Source organism: Phascolarctos cinereus, unplaced genomic scaffold, assembly GCF_003287225.1.
Source record: "Phascolarctos cinereus isolate Bilbo 61053 unplaced genomic scaffold, phaCin_HiC Scaffold_1;HRSCAF=81, whole genome shotgun sequence".
Lineage (NCBI taxonomy): Eukaryota > Metazoa > Chordata > Mammalia > Diprotodontia > Phascolarctidae > Phascolarctos > Phascolarctos cinereus.
In genome coordinates, this window is record NW_027555514.1 from 212,644,151 (window position 1) to 212,668,784 (window position 24,634).

Below are 24,634 nucleotides of genomic sequence, written 5' to 3' on the forward strand. Positions count from 1 at the left end.
TGATTTTCCTTAAGTGAAGATCTGGGTGATAATATCACTTATTAAGCTCCAGTAACTCTAGGATCAAATATACACTCTTCTTTTTGACTTTCACAACCTAAAACCAACCTATTTTTTCAGACTCTGTCTACATTGCTCCCCTTCCACATTTTTGGTCCAGCCAAACTGGCCTTCTTCTTGTTGTTGCTCAGTCTCCTATACCTGTGCCATTGTACTACATTCTTTTTTCACCTCTGCCTCATGGAATCTCTCATTTCCTTCAGGATACAGCCCAAATACCACTTTCTACAAAAGACTTTCCCTGTTGCCCCTCCCCTTTATTTTCTTCGCTTGCATTGTACTCCAAGCTTTAACAACTTGACAAAAGAACAGAAGTTACAACCCTGCTGGTCTGGCTTTGGAGAACCCATGATTATCCCTATACTAAGGTGAGACATTAGAGTAGGATGCCTGTGTGGGTACTGCTTTTTGTAGACTTCACAGAAATCACATACTAATATGTTATCAGTACTTCAAGAAGAAAATAAGAAGGTACTAAACATGACAAGTACCAGTTATCATGTAATTGTCTTTATCTTAACAAATAGGAAATGACTAGTTACTGATGTGTGAGTCATTTCAGAATTAGTGCAATGAGACCATAAACTAGTTAGAACAAAAGTCAAAACCCACACTAAACTAGAAGACAGGCTAATGAAAAACACAGATATAGTGGAATTATAACAGGTCTAGTCTGACTTACTAAAAAAAAAAAGGTGTTGCTGTGGAAAAAGAGAAAGTGAATAAAGGAAAAGATGTTGATTCTGATTATTGAAATTTCCTACATAAAATTCAACATTGTTAAACAATCTACATAACAAGGAAAAGATCCCAGAATACACCTTACCCGGCAAACCCTTGATCTCTTTGCCAAACAGACAGGTAAGGGCAGCAGAGGTTTAGAATATAAGAACTCATTTGCAAAATATTATGGAGAATAATGAAAAATTAGGAATAGTATTACCTCACAAAATAGCAGAATGGTGAAAAGAAAAAGAAAACATAAAAAAAATTAAAATAGCGGAATATTCAGATGAAAATGCAGAAAAACATGGTTTTAGGCCCAGGTAAGTCACATCATTTCAAGATTACTTGGAAAAGAAAACAGAAGGAAAACAAATGGACCAAAAAATGGATCAGGTTTTCAGGTTTTTCTGAAATCTACTTTCATTGTTGTTAATAAAAACATCACATTTGTATTCTACACCTTAGTTATTTGATGTGCTATGTGGTGGTGAAAGTGGCCCCAATGAGATGATGAAGTCAGGAATAACAACAAGACCAGATGAGGTTTATTACTCTGAAGAAATCAAATATACTTAACATATTATTAATCTTCAGGGAAGTAATTTTTAACTTGACAATGCATTGCATTGTGTAGGTGGACATATGCTAATAGATATGTAAGTCTCCTAAATATTTCAAAACGCCTGATGGTGATTATAGGGACAGTGTTAGTTAACAGTCACTAACTGTATGGCACGTATGTCTAACAGGCTTAACGTTCAATAGCCAGTTATACTTATTACTCCAGGAGCATTGTTCTAGGTATGATGTATTGATGCAAATTCCTATAATCTCTGCTTTCAATAAGGGGGTATACAATGCATGCACAAATTACTATAATGCCAAATATAAAATTCAGTACACAAAACTTGCTTACAAAGTACTGTGCTTGGGCAAACATTGTTGACCTTGGGCAAATTATTTTGCTTTCTTCAATCTGTTTCCTTATCTTTAAAATGAAGAGTAAAGATCAAATCTAAAATCCCAATCTATGAAAGGAATCTCAAAATCATCTAGGTCAGTCCCCCAGTTTTACACTCTAGGAAGCTGAGGCACAGAGAGGTTAACTGACTTGTCCAAAGTTACAGGGTATTAAAAGAAGTCTAAGACTTCAACCCAGACCCTTTATACTTTCTGTCATTCAGTGCTGCCTCTGTACTATACGCTTCTTCTTCTTCTTTTTTTTTTTTTACTATACACTTCTTTAAAACTGTTATTCAGAAACTTGTCCTTCTTTAGTCAAATGAAATTGATAGTAATTATAAGCCAAAAAGAGATTCCAGCACGCATAAAAAGAGTGGCGAGCACCAACTGTAGGAATGATTTTACCTTTAGTGTTTACATGTTAACAATAGCATGTGTTGACTGTTGCGTCAAGCCAGAAAGTGTTTCCTTCTTGGAATAGTCCTAGGATATGAGGTGAAGTTCAAAATCCTGGTTTGAAATTTATAAATGTACGTAGTTTGGGAGGATTTGTCAGTTACTAAATTTTCTAAGTTATTAGATATTGAATTATATGTTAACATTGCCTGGTATTTTGTACTTTTTTCAAAAAAAAGTGGCATTTAGGCTGAAGCATTACTGTATGAATTTGCTTGAACCATTTATTAGTCTCATATTAATGGAAGCATAGCTTTAAGTTGAGGCATTGATCTAAAGTCTTGGTTTTTAGATAGGTTGATACATATATATATATATATATATATACACACACACACACACACACACACACACACACACACACACACACACACATATGCATATATACATACACTGCTTTAGGTAACATTTTCCTTTAGTGGACATAAGGACACGTTCTCTTATTTTTGCTGAAATATCTCAGACATAGGCAGGAACAGTGAAGGTACATACTCTTATGAAATTTACAGGATCCATACCGATGCTAGACTCATTTATGTATCATCCATCCTCTGCACAGATGTTTTACTCCCTTATAAAAGCTTGTATCTTCAAACCTGTTTGCTACCTTTCTCTTCCTCTTGCTTCCCCCATTTCCTGAAGAGATGAGATGAAATTATGCTGTTGTTGGCAGAGATTGACTTTTTACTTAGAAAGACATGCTGAGTTATATTCCTCACTTCCATTAATACGTATTGAGCTCATTTTTTTTTTCCACTCCCAGCCTGGAATCACCCAGTTTCTCTCACAGGGGAAAAAAAAAAGTTCTTTTCCCTGCTCTTCATGTAGTGAATCAATCCCTACTTCATCACTCTAGAGCTTGTCTTTAACTTAGTTGCATTAGCTCTTTTTGGCGTCACCCTTTGTTGAAGTTTTACTCTTTTGGGCTGATAATAATAATAATAATATGTTAATAGTAAAAAAGTGTCTTGCATTGACACTTACTCTTTTCATGTACTTACGTCTTATTTTTACCAATAGGAGCATCCTTGTGGCAAGGACATTGTCTTGTGCCTCTTAATGTTTAGGTGAGTGCTGTACAGCTAAAGCTTAATATGTACTTTTAAAATGAAGCCAACACAGATTTCAATGATACATGGAATTTTAATCTTTTGGTTTTAAATCGATTATCTCACTGCCTTTATAAGGAGAGACTTCATTAAAAAAAAAAAGTATGATGCTTCAGGCAAGAGAATATCTTTACAAATAAGTCAGCTTCTTCCTTTCCTTTCTTTTCCAGTAACACCAGAGAGGGTGGAAGAGAAAGAATCCCTTTTCCATAAGAACTTCTATTTCCCTAGTGCAGAGATATATTTTCTATAGTTTGAAGGCTGAAATTTACCAACCCAAATCCATCTATTTTCTTTTTGTTTAGAGGAAGTGAGGTATTTCATTTTGTTTGGTGACCTTGAGGAGGGACAACCAAGAGGAGCTGCAGAATATGTCCTTAGTGGTTATTGGCTGCTGTCCTAATATATTTATAGCCTGTGTAACAACTGGATCACTAGACCCAAAGAGGGTAGGCATTTAACCTCTCCCAATCAGGCTTCCTACCTTTTAGATCATATAGATTAGTTTTACCACTGTGGTGGGGAAGAAGAGAAGGGCTGCCTTCCTAAAAGGAAAGTCAGACTCTATTTCATACCTCCCTGGAGCTCCGAGGAAAACCATTTAAAGCTTAGATTTTCAGCATTTCTGGGGTCTCCCTGAAAGGTACTTAACTTGTACTATAGATAAGTATTCAGCAGCTGTTTATTTCCTCCCCACAAAAGAAATCCTCAAATACAAAAAAACTCAATGTGCGTTGACAAAAACTTTAAAATGATATAGTAATCAATGGCTCCTTACTATATTTTCTGGAGTGAGTGATACTTAAGATGTTCACCTTTACTTTGTCCCTTCACTGTCCACACAAGTCTGCTGGCAATCCAGGTCAGGGCTTGGGCTCTTCCTCCTGTCAGTGTTCATAGAATAGAAGTGGTGCGAGGAGATGTGTAACCTGCACCAAGAAGGGATCTAAAGAACTCCGCACATGTTGAGCTCACAAGGTTGCCTCCCAAGCTGGAAACATCCATATTGAGATCACTGTTTATTATCATCGTCATTGTGATAATAACAACAATAATAATAGCTGGCATTTATGTAATGCTTTAAGGTTTACAAAACACTACACAACTCTCACAACAACCCTGTGTGAGGTAAGTACTAAACCAAAGTCAAAAAGCTTGTAAGTGTCTGAGGCAGGATTTGAACTCAAGTCTTCCCAACACTAAGGCCCGTGCTTTTACTCACTTTGCCATCTAAATGCTTCTCTGTATAGTCACGCTTAGGGAAAGAAACAAAGCGGAAGAGGCTGTCACCTTGAGATCTCTACTCTGAATCACCTAGATATGCACATGCTGTAGTTACCCTGTTGAGCAGTCACCATAGGTTTTGGGGAGCTGGGGAGCAATAAGGTATCCCTCCATACCTGCACAGGAGGTCCAGAAGAAAACCTCGTGAAGCTCCTACATGATCAGTAGACTAGGAGAGAGAACACTAGAGGCTAGAGTTGTTGTGGAGCAAGGAAATGACTTGGCGTGAGCTGTAGATTAATTTGGAAGTAATAAATTGGTAGAGTAAGCAAAGGGTTACTAGCCACATAGGGTTTACTTAAATTATAGGAGTGGGTAGAGCACAGACCCCGGAGTCAGAAGGAACTGAGTTCGAATTTGGCCTTAGACACTTACTATCTGTGTGACCCTGGGTAAGTCACTTAACCCTAATAGCCTCCCTCCCTCAAAAGAAAGAAATGCATGTGTGTGTGTGTGTGTGTATGTATACATATATATGTATGTGTGTGTGTGTATGTATACATATATATATGTATGTGTGACATACTAACCATATATAGTAGACTGTAAATTCTCTGAGGGTAGGAACTATATCTTTCCTCAAAGTTGTATGATCCTTAGCCCTTAAGGAAGTATTTAGGTACAGATGTCCTGAAGATAGGAATCCCAAGCTTGATAGGTAGGTCAACTTAAAATTGCATGGAGATAGTAATGGGAAACATCCTAAGAGAAAAGTCTTGCATGAGGAAAAATCTTGGAGTTAGGAAAACTAGAGAATGAGAAAAAAAAAGTGCCTTGTTTAGCCAAAGCAGAGTATTTTTAGGGAAATTTTGGGAACAACTCAGTGGAGATCTTGTGGAAGACCTTAAATTCCAATCAGAGGAGTTTGGGCCTAACTTGATGGACTATGACTTGTCATGAGCTGTAGATTTATTTGGAAGAGTTAGAGAGGGTTTACTAGCCATATAGGGTCTACTTAAATCATAGCTAGCGTCTTCCTGTCTTGGTAGAGAACCAGGTGAAGGAGTACGTTGAAAAGAATGAAACAATAAAAGGAACATGAATGGAGGGGGGGAACTTTTAAGGTATTCTTCAGTCTAGTTTATTGTCCTAGAATCTGTGCTTTTTGGGTAGTTTTTCTGTTATTCTCTATATTTGTTTCAGGAAGAAACTAAGAACCAAAGTGCAGCAAATGCTGGCTACAGAGACCCCAAATGTTTTCTCCTTTTATTCTAATCTCAATCATTGCCATATTCAGTGTCCATTTGAGATACATGAGTAGCTGTGTGGACTGTCCTCCAGCTGCACGTCATTGGTATCATTTCTCTTCAGTAGGCTTGTATACATCTTTCTTCACATAGAGTAAAATGTCCCAGTGAATGTTCAATAAAAAATTATAAAAATAGCAATTTGCAGAAGAATGACTCAGCATGTGAAACAGGGACAAATATTCTATTGTTAAAAATCACTCCGTCAAAAAGTGTTTTTGAGTGCCTAATAAGTATCCAGAACTGTGCTTATTTAAAAATACTTGTTAAAATCATTATGAAAAAGAGGTAGCTTTGTAGATATATATTTGTGATTTTAGGTGCTTGGTTGTTATGTGTGTGTATGTATACACATACATCTATCTATACACATACACATATATAATACACACACACACACACACACACATATATTCACATTTTTAAAGTTGTGAGCATTTATATTATTTAATTAAATTAACAGGCATATTGTTTTAATTTTTTGTGGTATTTTGCTTTTCTAACGTAGAACCCGTAATTATAATTCAATTTAATTGTATTTCATTATGGGTGAACATTGACAAACCAGTTGGTAGTGATCATTTAATTAATCCTGAATTTTTTATTTAAGTAGCTCTCCTGTTTGGGGATATCCCAAGCAGCACGAAAACTAGAGCTGTGGAGGGACTTTGGGATCTCTAGTAGCGTCCGTAGCATATTTGTGAGCCGAATTTGGTTTTAGGAAAATACTACTGTTCCTTATCAGTGGGCAGACCTAACTCTGTGGGAAATTATGCATAACACAATCCCTTTGTGGAATGGCATGATTTCTTTTCTGTATGTGCTAAGGCTTCTTAGATGCCAGGATGACTCTCAGAAGCTCTGTAATCAAGATCTTTTTTTCTTTAAATAGCAAAAAAAGAATAATCTACAAACATTTCTGTTTTCTTGCTATTTTAGGAGATATTACCCAGAAAGGATATGAGAAGAAAAGGTCAAAACTTCTTTCTCCTTACATCCCACAGATACAAGGTAGGCATTACTCTTGTGAAAAAGGCTTTGATTTTTTTTGTTATTGTTGTTTTAATACAAAAAAAGAATAATCCCTTATCTTAATTTGTTCTCATTCTCATTTGCTCCCTGCCAAACATTTATGGAGCAACACTGAGTTAAAATGATGTTAAGCAGGAACTCACAGACTCAGACACACATACATATGTGTGTATGTATCTGTGTCTATATGTATGTGTGTATAATAGAGAACCGAGCCATCAAAAGGACTTGGGGAGAGGAGGATCCTAATCACAAAAGAAAAAAAAATAGGATTTTGCATACTTACCTTCATTTATATTTTCTAAAACAGAAGGATTGGCAAATCATAAATGCACAAAAAGGTTTTTATATTATTTATTTTTCTAATAGGGAACCTATAAAGGGACTCAACCATTCAATTCAATTAATCAGATATTTATTAGGTACTGGATGGTAGGCCCTGGGGATTCTCAGTAAGTGTCATTTCACCATAGACGAGAGTTGCTTGAAGCTCAAAAACAGTTGAGTGACTTTACCCAGGTCTCACAGCAAGTAAGATGTGGGACTTACTGTCCTTAGGGAGCTTGCATTCTGCCTTTGCTGTCTCCAAATGAGATTAGCTTCAGATATATTCTAAAAATTATCCAACAAGAGATAGTCCCATGATTTTCCTTAATAAATCTTTTTTCAGTGGTAATTAGATTTGCCATAAGGAATTTCTTGCTCTATTTTTGTAATTAAAACCCTTGTCTGTCCTCAGTAGACGTGGAGAGAATAGTCAGCTCATTTCCTCCAGGGTGTTCTTCTACATTTAGATCTTTCCTCAGTTATTTTCTACCTAAAACCAAAACATCCACTGAAGTAAAAACTAATTCGTATGATTTTTTTTTACCTTTGCAACGAAACTCTTCCTTTTGTAAGGTTAGAACAAATACATGATCAAAAGTTTCCTTTAAGATCATTTACCATCTGAAGAAAAATATAGACAAATGGCATATGATTTGATAATTAAGTGCTGACCATCATGTGCTTTGGGCAGTTAGGTGCCACAGTGGATAGAGTGCTGGGCCTGAAGTCAGGAAGACTAATCTTCCTGAATTCAAATCCCTCCTGAAACACTTTCTAGCTGTGTGACCCTGGGCAAGTCATTTAACCCTGTTTGCCTGTTTCCTCATCTGTAAAATGAAATGTATCCAGTATCTTTGCCAAGAAAACCTCAGACAGAGTCACAGGCAGTCAGACACAACTGAAACAACTTAACAACACCATCGTATGCTTAGTCACTTGTTTGCTGTCTTAGGCTAGTGATAGTGGAAAGAACCCTGAAGGCCTTGGATCACATCTGGCTTTTAGTCAACACATTCAGTCACGTAAATAAGAAGATCAGAATTTCCTTTCCAACATGACCAATAAATGTTGTCTAGCCTTAGCTTTCCTTTAGTAAAGGTTCCTCCCAGGACAGCCCATTCCACATGTTAAAAAATACTTTTTAATATCATTTGTTTTTCACATTATCTGCATTTCCTTTTGTTATCCTTTTCTCCCAGAGAGCCATTTCTTACAGCAAATGGGAACAGGAACCAGTTCAACAAAACTAGCCACTTTTCACACCCACATCTTTAAGCTCTGCAGAAGAGGGGTAGATGCCTTTTCTGAGCTCTCTTTTGGGAGGAAATTTGGTCATTACATTTCCATGGCATACAGGTTCAGTTATTTTGCTGCTGTTTCTCTTTCTGTTGTCATGGTCAGTGGCTATATTGTTATTCTAGTTTTGTTTCACTTTGCATCAATTCATCTTAAGTCTTCTCTAGCTTAAGAGTCCCTAAATTTTAGTGACTTGCTCAAGGTCACATGGATAATTAAATGGCAGAGTCTGGATTAAAACTTAGCTCTTCTGACTCCAAATCCACTGTTTTTATGACTGTATCATGATGCTGCTTTAGAGTAGCTATAATTATTAAGAAATTTTCCCATCCATTTTACCTAAATCCTCCTCTACTGTTTGTCCCATTGCTCTCCCTCTGGAGCCAAGGACAATTCTAATCCTTCTTCAAATGTAACAGTCATTCAAGTATTTGAAGTCATTTCATATCCCTTGCCAAGTCTTCTGTTCTGCAGAGTACCACTCTCACTACTCTATTCTTCCCTCCTCATATGATAGGATCTTAAGACCCTTCCTTCCTGGTTGCCCTTTTCTAGACTCTTTCCCACTTATCAATATCCTTCCTAAAATGTGGCATCCCAGACTGTCACTGTATTCTGTATGTTGTCTGAATGGAGCAGGACACTGCTTCTCTTAATAGAGCCTTAAAATAAACATTAACTTTTTTGGTTACTATGCAGTCTTGAGTCACCTTGACTTTGCTTTCCCCAAGATCAAAGAGGTACAATTTGTATTCTGTTATATGCATGTTATTTAATTTGTCTTAACACTCCAACCATTCAGGATCTTTTTTTGAACTGCAATCCATTGTGTTAATGATCGTTCCTAGCCTTTTCTCATGTGCGGATTTGATAAGAAAGCAATTAATGCTTTTATCCAAGTCCACATCATTGAGAAAAATGTTAAAAAGTAATAATAGACAGACTATTAGAAAGAATACTCCAAATTACCGATAATAAGGGAAATTAATAACTGAGTTTCAAATTAGGACATTAACCCTCCATGTATTCTGTGGTGCCTCCGAAATCCTCTGCCAGATTTCCTAGAAAGCTTAGCATTTCAGCAGTTCTGTTCACTAGTTCTTTTAGTACCTGCTAATCTGGACAAGGTGATTTAAACTCATCGAAGACAACTTGGTGCTCCCTTTTACTAGTTCCTTGCTTTTCTTGGGTATTGACTTCCCTAAAATCCATGTGTGTTTTGTCCTTTGCAGTCCAAATATCATTGCCCTGGGCAAAGGATATGGAAACAATATACAAATTCAGCACCTATGCCTTTTTCTTTGTAGTTAGCTATCATTACTATTTAACCTTGTCAGTGGTCTTATCCCTTCTTTTTATTTGTTCTGTCTTTCCCCAGTATAGCTTTTAAAAATCCTTTTTATTATCATTATTCCTGCTTAAATTCAGTTCTTTCTGAGCTTGAGCATTACTGATACTGTTATGGTACTGTACTGTGGTTTTGTGTTCATCCTCTGCTCATTCTTCCATCTTCGATATATGTCATTTTAAAATGTGAGTTGTTAGATGTTTTACCTTTGTATCCATAGCAATCTCTTCAGACAGCATCATTTCTCTACCAGGTTTATTTGCGTATCTTCAGAACCTTATTTTTGGGAGTTTATCAGAACTAATGTCTACCCTGACCTTGTCCCTCCCCCAAAAAATTGTCTTATTGTGCTTTCTGAGCTCTTTACCTTTCTGTCAGGATGTGGGTAGTATATTTCACCATTAGTCTTCTGGAATCTTGGTTGGTCATCACACTGATAAGCGTTCAGCATCCTCATAATCCTCATCATAATTCATCACATTTACACACCATAAAAGATTGAGAAGAAAGAAAGGATGCTGGATTTAAGAAGTCGTTGTTCAGTTGTTCAGTTATGTCTGACTCTTTGTGACACTATGGTCTGTAGCACACCAGACCCTTTTGTTCTCTGCAATCTCCAGAAGTCTGCCCAAGCTCATGTTCGTTGCTTCTGTGACACTATCTATCCATCTCATCTTCTGCCATCTCTTTTTCCTTTTGCCTTCAGTCTTTCCCAACTACTTCCCAGAGTCAGAGTACCCTGAGATTTTGTTCGCTCATCTTACTAGCTGTGCAACCTTGGACAAATAATTTCACTTCTCTGGGCCTGTTTCCTCTTCTCTAAAATGAGGGCATTGAACTAGATGACTTCTAAGGCCCCTTCAACCTCTAGATTTATGATCTCATGATATCCTAACTCTTAATCTGTGATTTAATTGAAACCTTCCAAAACATAAAACTAATTTTCAGTCTATATCAAACACATATTTTACACTTCCTTGTCAGAAGAAGGCAATAGTGACTTCCAAAATTATTTTATTTCTCTGTTATTAAGCTCCATAATCATAAGAAAAAGAAAGCTATATTTAATAGTACAGCTTCATTTCTTTTAGGGAAGAGAGAAAGACTAAATCTAGTACTTACATCCTTCGTCTTCCAGTTCTCATTTAGGCATAATTGTTGACACCTAGTGGATATAGTGGATACATAGGAAAACAGAAAATATTGAAAGATTAGAAACTCCCAAGTTGCTTTTTCTGCTTTTTATAATTATATAAGATGTTTACTTAGGTACACTTCAGTGTTTCTGATAACTAGAGTTTGTGATCTCTCAGGGAGAAATAGACAAGAATAGTTTTGATAGAGTATCCTCTCTCAGTTTACCCTAAGCCATTTTCATTAAAGCCTTCTCTTCTTCCTTTAAACATATTTTTATCTCATATATTGAAAAGGCTTCTTCTCAGAAACTCAGATAACAAAAAATTGTTACGTCAAATCTCTTCAATATAGAGAACTAACATAAATCTAGTAAAAAGCTGTTCTATAGTGAATTAAGTGGCCAAAAGATATAAACAATTGTCAAAAAATTGTGAACTGTTAACCATATGAAAGATTTCTCCTTAATTTAATAACAAAAAATACTAATCAAAAACAACTTTGAACTTTCACTTTGTATCCAACAAATTGACAAAGATGACAGAAGTCATTGTTGGAAGTATTTTGGAATGATGGCATACTAATGCACCATTATTTGTGGAACTATAAATTGGTACAGTCATTCTGAAAAACAATTTGGAATTAGGCTAAAAAAGCTAACAGAATACCTGTACTCATTGGCATATCCTGAAGAAGTCAGTCAAAGAAGTCCCATATGTAACAAAATATTTATTCCATGACTTTTTGTGGTAGCCAAGACTTGGAAACAAACTATATCACCATATATTGGGGAATAACTAAATAAGTTGTACCACATGAATGTAATAGTATTTTTATATTGTAAAAAACATTGAATATGAAAAAAACAAAAGATCTTGGGGAGATTCAAAGTGAAGTAGGCTGGACCAGGAAAACAATAACAATATAAATGGAAAGAATAAACATCAACAAAAACTAAATGCTATGAAATTTTAGTGTCCAGTCCCCTACCAAAGAAGAATTATGAGAATGTGCTATGTGTGTGTAACACAGTGTGTCTGTCAGACTTAGCTGATGCATTGAACTTTTTCTTCTCTTTTTTCTTTGTTATTAAGAGTGTGTCAGGGGCTGGAGGTGAGGTGGGGTGGGGTGGGAAGGGCCAAATAATTTAAGAGCTTAAAATAATGTAAAAACAAAAGATACTTTTAAAAATTTAAGTTTCAAAAATAAAGCTTTAAAAAAATTTCTCAACCTAGTACACTTACTAGCTACTTTTAAAACTACTGTCCTGTTTCTGCGCTACCATTCATTTCTGAACTACCCCATCTCCATCTCCAAGACAAGATCCTCTCTACCTCCCACCCTGCTATGACCTTTTCTGCTGCAGGCAAGGAACCCTCAAACTGCTATACCTCCATCTGTTCCTAACCCTTCTGAGGCCTCACAGGGCACACATTACCATCTGCCATAAGATTGGGCTTCAAGGGAGAACCTAGAAAGATATAATCATATACCTCCCTCACTGGACCTCTTTCCAGCCAGATACTCTTTCTAAACTTACTCCTTAATGGACATCTTATCCACAACCTCTTATATTTTCCTCATTCTCAGTTGCCAATTCCCTTTTCATCCATTTAATGCCACTTCCACTTCCCAAATGTCGCACTCCAGAGCTTCACATCTTTTGCTTTGTACCTTCTTATATTCCTGTTCCATAATTAATAAATTTCCTTTCATCTTAAGCTTTTCTTTTTTTACTCTTTCCATATTCAGGTACTTATTAAGATCTGGCTCTCTATTGATGACACAGCTTCCCTCACCATTTTTTTGTAGTACTAGCTATATTTTCTCCTTTTTCCACCCCACTCCCCCACCCCCTCATCTATTCACTGGTTATAGCTCTCTGTTGCTATTTCCTGACTCTGCTGTTGTTGTTCAGCAAACCTCCTCCTTTGAGGTTTTCACTATCCAAATGTATAACCTGAATTAGATTCTGGTGGCTGTTCTTTCTGGACAGTCTCCCTTTCCTGAATACCTCTCTAACATTCTTACTTTCTGGTTCAGTTCCAGGCCTACGGTATTTTGTTCCTCCTCAACACTTGCCCTCATACTATGTGACTTCAACATCTGTAATGATGCTCCTTCAAATACTCTTAACTTCCCAGTTTCTCAGTCTACTCATTTCCTATGACTTACTGTCCTTCCCTCTACCTCAGCTACACGCAGAGATCATGCCTGATTTGCCTTCACCCACAAGTGCTCTGTTTTCATATTTGGGAACTGTAAAATTCCTTTATCTGGTCATATTTTGTCTTTCTCTATGTCTCACAACTTCTAACCCTTTTTTTCCCTCAGTGCTTCCTCCATTCTCTTCACCTTTCATATACCTCCATACCCTGTTGCTGATCATACCTTGCCATACTCCAAGCCTGGATTATTCCCACCATTTGCTTCTTTCTCTTCTATTCATGTACTGCTGAACAGAACTAGAGGAAATTACAAAATTCCTCATATTGTATAATCTCAACTGGACCGCCATTGCAGCAAGGCAATCATTCTGTACTCTGATTGATTCGCTGCAGCAACTGTTTTAAATCTTCTCATCTCTCCTCAAACTTCCTGAAGCACCTCTTAACCCACCCTGTCAGTTGAACATGTTGGATATCCTGTTTCATACTTCACTAATAAAATTGAAGCCATTTACTAAGGGTTCCATTTTCTCTCTTCGTCCTCATCTCACATCACTGTGATGTTTTCCTCCCATTGTCATCGTCTTCACACCAGTCTTAAAGAAGCCTATTCACTGAAAGGGCATTGCCTTACTCAAAGTAAGAACCTGGAAAGACCTTAGCTTAAAAGGGCCAAAGTCTCTCACTGCATCCTGGACCATCTCCTGTCATCCTGATAGACATCTGGCCACTGGACCCAGATGGCTCTGTAAGAGAAAGTGAGGCTGGTGACTTTGCACAGCCCTCCCTCACTCAAGTCAAAGTCAATTGCAAGCCATGTCATCATCTCACTGATGTCATGGTCCTCTTTGAGAAAGAAGGACAAACCACAGCAGTTGAAGAGATGGCGCTTCTTTTTACCAAGATCAACTCAGTGTATACCTTTGATCCTATCTTCTCCCATCTTCAGTCATTGTCTCCACCATTATCCCCACTCTTTCTTTAATCTTCATTTGCTCCCTGTCTATGGGTACTCTCCCACCTGCCTGTAAATATGCCTATGTCTCCTCGTCCTTAAAAAAAACTATTTCTTGTGCCTTCTGTCCCCACTGTCTTTACATTCCTCCCACTGTGAGTACCCCCAAGGGCTTAGTCCTTGGCTCTTCTTTCTTTATATATATTGTATTTCATTTTCCAAGATGATTCATTTATTATTTTTGCCACTAATAATAGAAGTTCATTATAACGTAAGGGCTATCATATCGTTGTACTCTTAGCACTTAACTCAGGGCCTTGCACATAATAGATATTTAATAAATGCTTGTTATTGAATTTTAATTATAATAATTCTCTTGGTTATTCTATATGACTGTAAATCATGGAGCTTTTCAGAAAATCCAAACTGCAGGTGAGACACAGGGCAATTGAAAGGCACATGGTTATTCTAATATGACTAATGACTTCAATGTCAGAAGTTCCTTAAAAAAAAAAGTTCCTTAAAAGGAAGTGGTCTAGTCATATGTCACAAATGAAAGTAGGACAGTCAAAAGGCTACATTGTTTTGAGATATTTAAAGAACTAGACAAAGACCTTTGTTGCATTGTGTGGATACTTTCTAGAGAATTTATTAAAGACTGTGATGAAAATCTCTCAGTATGAAAAGGCATAGAATGGGTCTGATATGATTGAGTTTGAAGGATTATCCTGGCTAATAAAATTACAAATCTCTCTAAGTAACAACAATAATAGTAGCGTACATTTTTATATTGCATTTTAAGGCTTATAAAGCTCTTTTCCTCATAAAAATACTGTGAAGTAGATAGTCTAAGTAATATTTTCCTCATTTTATACAAGAAAAAATTTAGGCTCACATCATGTAGTTAACTGCAGTTAACAGTTGTCCAAGCTGGGAGTCAAACCCACGCCTTCTTATTCCAACCACAACATTCTTTCTACTGTTCCATACTGCCTTTAACACTGTGTGTTAGTTCACAAAGACTGAAATGTTTGCTCGAAAAGAACAATTCTCCATGATAAGGTACATGCCAGGCAGATCAGTCAGATAGAGCCATTCGTCTTGTTTATTGTTTCAGTTGTGTCTGATTCTTAATGACCCCATTTGAGACTTTCTTGACAAAAATACTCCAGTGGTTTGCCATTTCCTTTTCCAGCTCACTTTACAGATGAGGAAACTGAAGCAAATAAGATTAAATGACTTGCCTGGAGTCACACAGCTTAGTCTGAGACCAAATTTGAACTCAGAACTTCCTCACTCCAGGCCTGTGTATCCACTGTGCTACCTAGCTGCCCCACCAGGGTTCTGGAAAAGAGAGATACTTGCCAGAGCCCAGGGATAACAGAGGTTGCCAGGCAGCCTACAACAGTTTCATGGTATTCTCTGGTTTGGTCTCTCATTGCTGCCAATGGCCAAAGCACCACTTCGCATTTGTATCCTATCACATGGCTTTATGTTAGTAAATTCTTTTTTTTTTAATTTATTTTGATTTATCAGCAATCACTTCAATAAGCTTTTGAGTTTTACATTTTTCTCCCCCTCCAACCTCCCTTCCCTTCCTAAGATAGCACGTAATCTGATATAGGCTATACATACACATTCCTATTTAACGTATTTTTGCATTAGTGATATTGTAAGGAAGAATTAGAACCAATAGGAGGAACCACCAGAAAGAGGAAACAAAACAAAACAGAAGAAAAAAATTGCAAATAGTATACTTTGATCTGCTTTCAAACACCATAGTTATTTCTTTGGATGTGGATAGCATTTTCCATCATGAGACCTTTGGAGATGTCTTAGATCTTTGCATTGCTGAGAAGGTCTAAATCTATCAACATTAGTCCTTGCACAACATGGCTGTTACTGTGTACAGTGTTCTCCTGTTCTGCTCACTTCACTCAACATCAGACCATACAAGTCTTTCCAGGTTTTTCCAAAGTCCACCTGCTTATCATTTCTTATAGCACAATTATTCCATTATATTCATGTATTACAACTTGGTTCAGCCATTCCACAGTTGGTGGGCTTCCCCTCAATATCCAATTCTTTGCCACCACAAAAAGAGCTACTATAAATATTTTTGTACATGTGGGTCCTTTTCCCATTTTTATGATCTCTTTGGGATATAGTCCTAGAAGTGTTGTTTCTGGATCAAAGGGTATGCGCATTTTTATAGCCCTTTGGGCATGGTTCCAAATTGCTCTCCACCAGCAATGCATTAGTGTTCCAATTTTCTCACCTCTTCTCCAACATTTATCATTTTCCTGTTTTGTCATGTTGGCCAATCTGATAGGTGTGATGTGGTACCTCAGAGTTGTTTTGATTTGCATTTCTCTCATCAGTAGTGATTTAGAGCATTTTTTCATATGACTGTAGATGGCTTTAATTTCTTCATCTGAGAACTGCCTGTTCATATCCTTTGACCATTTATCAATTGGAGAATGACTTGTATTCCTATAAATTTGACTTAATTCTCTACATAGTTTAGAAATGAGGCACTTATCAGAGACACTGGTTGTAAAAATTCTTTCCCAATTTTCTAATTTCCTCCTAATCTTGGTTGCGTTGGCTTTGTTTGTGCAAAAATTTTTCAGTTTAATGTAATCAAAATTATCCATTTTGTTTTCCATAATGTTCTCTGTCTCCTGTTTGGTCATGAATTCTTCTGTTCTCCATAAATCTGACAGGTAAATTATTCCTTGCTCTTCCACTTTGCTTACAGTATCAGCCTTTATGTCTAAATCATGGACCCATTTTGACTTTATCTTGGTATATGGTATAAGATTTTGGTCTATGCCTAGTTTCTGCAATACTCTTCCAGTTTTCCTAGCAGTTTTTTCAAATAGTGAGTTCTTATCCCAGAAGCAGGGATCTTTGGGTTTATCAAACCATAGATTACTATAGTAATTGACTACTGTGTCTTGTGTACCTGACCTATTCCACTGATCCACCACTCTATTTCTTAGCCAGTACCAAGTAGTTTTGATGATTGCTGCTGATTATAAATGTATCAGTGAATTCTTAAAGTATTTTGTTTCTTAGTTGTAATTATGCTACTTTGGCTCACTAGGCTACAACTGGTTGATATCCTACTTGTCCATTCTTTTCTTCTAACTAGCCTAAATTTTCATGTTTTTTATGAGCATCACTTCAGGCTACTCTTTTTTTACCTCTTTTTATATCCCCAGCATTTAGCACTGTGCATGACATATAGTAGGCACTTAATAAATGTTCATGGATTGATTGATCCTAGGACTGCAATAGGTGATCATGTCCTGCTACTTGATATTTAACTTTGTTTTTAATGGATGGAGCAGTGGGCCTGGAATCAGAAAGACTCTTGTTCAGATCTGGCCTCAGATACTAACTGTTTGGCCCCAGTAAGTAACTTAAGCAGTCTGCCTTAGTTTCCTCAACTGTAAAATAGGGTGATAATGATATTTACCTCACAGGGTTGTTGTGACTTTCAAATGAGTTAATATTTATTAAGTGTGTAGCACAGTTCCTGGCACATAGTAAGTGCTTGATCCATGCTTATGTCCTTCTTTAGTAGCTAAAGCTAGTAAAACTACTAAAGAAGTTTGATGTGATGCCATAGGAGGGTAGGGAATATTAATTACTGCTTTGTAGACTCAGTTTTTTCCTAAGTTTGGTGTTGTAGTCATGTCATGGCTTCCCATTACATATCTTTAACTCTTTTTGTTAATTGATATTCCAGGAGCATAGACTAAAATATACAAATAGAAGGAACCTTAGAGATTAACTGGTACAACCTCATCATTTTACAATAAGAAAATTAAGGTTCAAAGTTGGAATGGTTGCCTAAGGCTTGGTCACATAGCCAAGTAAATGACAGAGCTGGAATTTGAATTCTGGTCTAACTCTAAATGTAGTGTTCCTTCCTTTAGACTGTACTAGATCCCTTTTCTTTGCTGCATTTTTGAAGTAATCTTCATCTTTGTACCTTCATGAGCCTTACTAACTCTCTTATATTCATTTATTATCTTTCAAATCTATTTTTTTAAGGCAGTTGGAGTTAAGTGACTTGCCCAAGGTCACACAACTAGTATGTGTCAAGTGTTTGGTCTGAGGCCGAATTTGAACTCAGGTTCTCCTGACTTCAGGGCTGGTGCTCTATCCACTGCGCCACCTAGCTGCCCCTCAAATCTATATCTTAAAAATAGATTTGAAAAAGAAGAAAAACAAAACTTTTAACAAATATGCATAGTCAACCAAAACAATTTCCACATTTACCATGAGTATCTTATTCTGCATCAAGATAACTAACATTTCTTCTAGACCTTTTTCTAGGACATCTTCACTTCAGGTTGCTTCATTATCTGAAATTTAGCAGGTTGAACAGGGAACTTTTTTCCTGCCTTGAATAGGCACACCATACCAGTTTCTTAAGTAGCATCAGTAACACTGTTATCTTTGGAATCCCTAGATTAAAAACTTTAGAGTAATTTTTATACTTATTGCCTTTATTTTCCCTTTATTTTGTCCCTCAGAACCAGTTCAGCAAGAATTCTGATTCCTCATAGTGTCTTTTTATTCTGCCCTTTTCAGTTCCACAGGAGAGAGGGCCCTCATCACTTCATATCTGAACTATTTTTATAAGGTCATGCCTAGTCCTCCTATTTCTAGTCCCTTTTTTTCCCTTGTTCTAATTCATGTTACATATCGGAGCTAAAACATTCTTCGTATTTTACTTTAATAATGATATCTGAGGGGCAACTAGGTGGTGCAGTGGATAGAGCTCTGGCCTTGGAGTAAGGAGGACCTGAGTTCAAAATCCAGCCTCAAGACACTTGACGCTTCCTAGCCCTGTTGACCCTGGGCAAGTCGCTTAACCACATTGCCTAGCAAAACAAAATGAGACCAAAAAAAAAGATATCTGAGGTTTCTTCCAGCACACTAAAACTCAGTAATAACTTTTTTCATGTCCTTATTTAAGAACCTTATTATAATGAAATCTGAACTCCTTACCCTAACATTCTGATCTTTCCCTCAGTATCTGACTTTTTATTGCAAAATCTTTTTATCTCTTTTTCGAATTATTTATTTAATAGCCTCCCTTGAAGAAGCAAATAAATAAAAAGAACAGTCCTGACTCAAGATGACCTGGGCTCAGGTACTTCCACAACATACATACTGGCTCATGACCTGGGGCAAGTTACTTACTGTCAGGGCCCCAGACTCAGAGATGCGGAATGGGTGCTGATTTGGTAAAGAGAGTTTCCTCCTAGGGAAATTGCACATACCAATGAAATCAAGGTCTAGTCCCAAAAAAGTCCTTTGTTTTGTCAGTCTAATCCATGTAAGCTTAGGAGCCTGTCTTTGTATTTTTGTACATGTCACTTGATCGACTTAGACATACCCATACTATCTGTTCCTCTGTGTTCCCCATCCCTGAAAATATTAAGTTCAGTGAAAATATGACTTTAGGTGAAGTAGAATTATCAGTGTTAGATGTTTTCAAAACAGTTGGTGCAGTGAACAGCCTTTTGTGACAGTCCTCAGACATAAGGGTTTCCTTCCCTAAGATTTCTTGAATTCCTTCCTACTTGGGTTCCCTAATTGACCTTTACTTTCTACAGCTGGGCTCACAATTATAGCAACCCACTGTAAGTGTGGTTGTCAGTTGGTTAAGACCTTGTCCAGGAACCCAGTTTGTCAGAGCAAAGGCTGGTAGGTCACCAGATATTTTGGGGGAAAACAATTCCTTAATGAGTTCAGGTGCTGTGAATAACATGTAAAACAATGGGAATCAGTTCAATGCAAAGCTTTATTGAAAGCGATGAGGAAGGAAGGCGAAGGGGGAGGACAGGGAGACATAAACAGCTCAGGCATACACACCAACTTTACCTAAGAGTATAACTCATATAAGAGCAGTGCTGTGTTGGGGAGCACAGAGACACAGGTTCATTCACCAGGATGGGGTGGCAAGAGATGTTCTACCAGAAGATATGGTCTTGCTGGAGGGGAAAGGGTGCTTCTGAAAGGACAGAGGTGCCCTTCTAAAAGTTGGGTTCTTACACTCTGGTTTTAGAAGGCCTCATTTTAACTGACCAAATTGCATATCGGGGCAAAATATTATTTGAGGGGGTTATTATCAGGGAGAAAAAACAAGCTGGTGGTAGACAAAATATTATTTGGGGAGTTTGCGTATCAGAGAGAAAAACAACCTAGTGGTAGACAGAATATTGTTGGGGAACACAGGTGTACTAACCTTTGAAAAATATTATTGTCATTTTTCCATGAGTATATTCTCTGTGCTTACAACTTCCCTTAAGAGTAGACTCAGCACCATTGGGCAAACTCTTATACCAATGATTTCCATGCATAGATTCTATATGCTACAGTCTCCCTTAAGGGGAGATTGTCATGGTAGTCTCAAGACCACCAGGCCTAATCTTACAACATACACCTCTAAAAATAATCAGTTTCTTTAGGTGAAACAGAATTACCAGTTTTAGCAGTAGAAGATGCTTTCTTCGGCAGGCAAAATTCATAGGACAGATTATAAAAATCATTCTCATCAAAGAACTGAGGTTATAATTTTGCTGACTAGTTCTGTCATACCAAGTTATCAGATGTACCTCTAAAGTTCATCTTTGGTAGACAGGAGAAATAGAGGGTGGGAAGGCAAAGGGTTGGTAGCCAGAGGACAAGAAGAAAAAAATCTAGTAAGAGAGGCTAATGTGTGTCCCTCCCCAAATATACACACATACCTCCCCCTTCCCCAATATAGTTTAAGATCTACCTGGAGAGAAGACAGTTCTTAGATGAGTTTGGATATTTCTAAAAGTAGAACCTATTGTTCACAACTGGAGGAGGAGGTGCTAATACAACCCATGTTGCTAGAGCAGAAGTTCTTCAGCCCTTTTTGTGTCCTGGATCCCTTTGACAGTTTCATGAAGCCCGTGGACCTTCTCAGAATAATGTTTCGAAATGCTTAAAATAAAAGGCATATGCACAGTAATAGCAACATTGTGAGATGATCAACTATGATTGACTTAGCTCTTCTCAGCAATACAGTGATCCAAGACAATTCCAAAAGACTCATGATGGAAAATGCTAACCACATCCAGAAAAAGAACTGTGGAGTCTTGAATGCAGATCAGAACATACTATTTTTACTTTTTTTTTCACCCCATTTTTTTCCCTTTTGTTCTGTTTCTTTTTTCACAACATGATAATGTGGAAATATGTTTAACATGATTGCACATACATAGCTTATATCAGATTGCTTCGCTGGCTTGAGGAGGAGGCAAGGCAGGGAGAAAAATTTGGAACTCAAAATCTTATGAAAAAATGAATGTTGAAAACTGTCTTTACATGTAATTGGAAAAAGTACTATTAAAATAAAATGCATAGGATTACAAAGGAAACCAATTATATTAAAAAGTATCAAAATATATTTTTATAAAATCACAAGTTCACACACACTCCAGGTTAAGAATCCTTGGTTTATAAGAATGCTAATGTATTTTGTATCCTACTGCTGAATTGAAGCTACTGTCTCAGTTTCTTTAGTATTTGTCTAGGATATTATAAATAATCCTTCATGTTATAGCAAACAGGAATAGTTATGTCTTGTCTTTGCCCATGTTTATGCCTCTAGTTAATTTCTTTCTTTTGCCTTATTGCTATAGCTAACGTATGTCAAATAACCAAGGGGAAAGGGCGTTGCCTGTAATAACTTCTTAATGGATCTCTTTTGTCTCCATTCTATCCCTTCTCCAGTCATTTTCCACATATCTTCTAAACAAAGGGCTGACCTTGGCATTCCCTTGCTCAGTAACACTCCATTGGCTCCCTCTCTCCAATATGATAAAATACAAACTCCTTAGTTTGTTTCTAAAACCCTTCACAGTATCTACCCTACTTTTCTCTAGTTTATTACATATCATTGCTCTCCTTCATAACTTGACAGTCCAGCCAGACTGACCTTCTTACTGCTATCTGGGCTGTATTATTCCATCTCCCAACTCTTTGCCTTTGCACGGCTTTCTTCCCTTTCCATGCCTAAAATATATTCCTTTCTCATTGCCACCTCCTCTAACATTCTTTTCCTGAACACTTCCCCTCACAGGCACTCTGCCCAGAAATTTCTATGTATATATTTTTACTTAAATTTTCTGTCTACATGCTGTTTTCTCCCAGTAGAATATAGGAAGGAATGGTATAATTTTTTCTTTGTATCTGCCTTTTTGTATAGCAGCTGACACATAGGAAGGACCTTATTGCATTGAATGCTCAATAAATGAATTCCATGTTGAATATTGAAGAACTCTTGACTTACGTCATGTGAATCACTTTTCCTGTCAATTGACTTTATAGTTTTGTATTTGATAATCTTATAAAGTCTTGAATATATATCTTCAGTTGTTGTCCTCTGTTCCTACCACATGCCATCTCTCAATTCTCATATTTCCACTTACTGATCCATCACTTTATTGGGCCCCATCTTTGTTTCCCCTTCACTTGTCTCCTCCTCACCAATCTTGTTACTCTTTCCTGTATAGTCAATATCTTCCCATATCCATTCTAATTAGGTCTGTTTTTAAAAGCCAAAATGAAGAGCATAAATGAGTAGGAGAGATGAAAATTTCCTAATACCTCAACATTCTAATTTTTTTTTAATCCCACCAAGCAAAGTGGTTTTGATCTGTCTTTGTGTACTCATCATTGACCCCTTAGACTAAAACTGTTTTGTTGTGGCTTTTGGACTAAACCTGTAATTTTGTTGTAGGAAGCTAGCAGTGAGGAACTTCCTGTATCAGTACAGAGTAGAACCTTCTCTAAGGCTAAGAGAGTTGCCTACAGTAGGTAGTTGTGAGGGTCACAAGAGCCACAAAGCTTCCAAGGTAGGACTTGAGTCCAGGCCTTCTTGACTGAGAGGCCAGCTCTTTGTCCACTCTGCTTTGCTGCCTTTCAAGGCTATGACTGCTGAAAGTAATTAGAGTTTTCTTTTGGTATCATAGAAACTGCTAATTAGCAAAAGAATCAGTACTAGATAATTATGTAGACCTATTCATTAACATGCTGTGGTGGAAAGTTCATGCTGAAGTCATAAATAGCAGTGAACTTCCAAACTTCATTCAGTGTCTGAATGAGTTGAGTATAAGCCAGACACTTTTTCCCTCTTCATGTCTGTATAAGAAAAGCTGTTTGTGTGTGTAACTCTTAATTTCCTTCCTGAACGTAAAATGTGATTGTAAAAATAGCTCCTTTCTTGTTTTTGTTCTCTATTTTTAAATCACTCAGAATATGCTTTTTAAGTGGTTATTTCTTCAGTAAATGGTTGAAGCCTTACATGCCTTATCTAAAAGATAAGAACTCAGCATTTCTTTGAAAATAACTGTATATTCCCAGTGCAAATTTAGAACACCTAGTTGGTTTCTTCTTTTTAAGAGTCTGGCTATGTGTTTTGTGATCCTTGGGCAATAAATAAGAGTCAGTGTAAAGTGAGATAGAATGGTGGAATGGACTTATTGTTACATGACCTGAGTTCCAAACCCAGGCTCTGCTATTTATTAAGTTTTATGATGTTGCGTAACTTCTCTGAGACTCATTTTCTTTATCTGTAAGATGGGAATAATGATAGTCACATGAGTTATGGGATTGTGAGGAAAGTGCTGTGTAAATCTTAAGATTTACTGCCTTTGTGGGCTTAGAAACTTGAAAAATGGAGGGGGAGGGAGGATTTACTCTTGAATAAAGGCCTGAGGTTCTCTTCTATCACTGAAGTGCTTGAACAAGTACATGAACTTTGTCACTTTTATTTGGTATATCTTAGACCACAGTGGGCAGATTTACTTCCTGATTCATGATTATATTCTAGATATGTTTTTTTAGATATAAGAGGTATTAGTATGCTAGACATTGTATGTCAAATATAATTCCTCTCTCCATTGTTTGTAATCTAGTCAGATGGACAAGACATAAACACAGTACAAGATGGTAAATGTTGCCAAATGAGAGGTTTAATTAAATTCTGTAGGAACTTAGAGAAGGGAAAATATCAATTCCAATTGAAGTGGTCAAGGTTTCATAGAAGAGAGACAATTTAAGCTATGTTTTGAAGGATGTGCATAAACCCAGAGAAATTGGTACCCCTTCATTCTTTTGTTTCTTTTTAATGGACTTTTTAATGGAGTTTGAACTTTTTATTTTTCAATTTAATATAAGTTCCTAATGATTTTCAGATGTACTCACTCACCATTGTATTAAAATAGCTCTCTCCAGTCTCAGTATTAATCCTCGTTTGACTAAATCCAGTGGCCTTTTTTCTGTCCTCATTCTTCTTTATTTACTTCTGTAGTATTTGACACTGACTACCTCCTTGACACTCATTTTTACCTTAGTTTTTGTGATCTATATAACCACTCTTCCCATTTCTTTTGTTGACTTTTCATCCTTTTCTTGTCTCATAAAAAGTAGGTGTTCCCAACAATTCTGGCATTGGCCCTTTTCTCTCTCTC

The 24,634-nt window shown here is 36.9% G+C and overlaps 1 protein-coding gene across 1 annotated transcript in view; it reads left to right on the forward strand.

Moving 5' to 3' along the window:
- The window catches only part of DIP2B (disco interacting protein 2 homolog B), a 209,823-nt gene that overhangs the window by 83,122 nt on the left and 102,067 nt on the right, over positions 1-24,634 (forward strand). Inside the window, 1 exon segment of the mRNA XM_020966118.2 lies at positions 6,785-6,856. Within this exon segment, the coding sequence (XP_020821777.1) occupies positions 6,785-6,856 (72 nt within the window).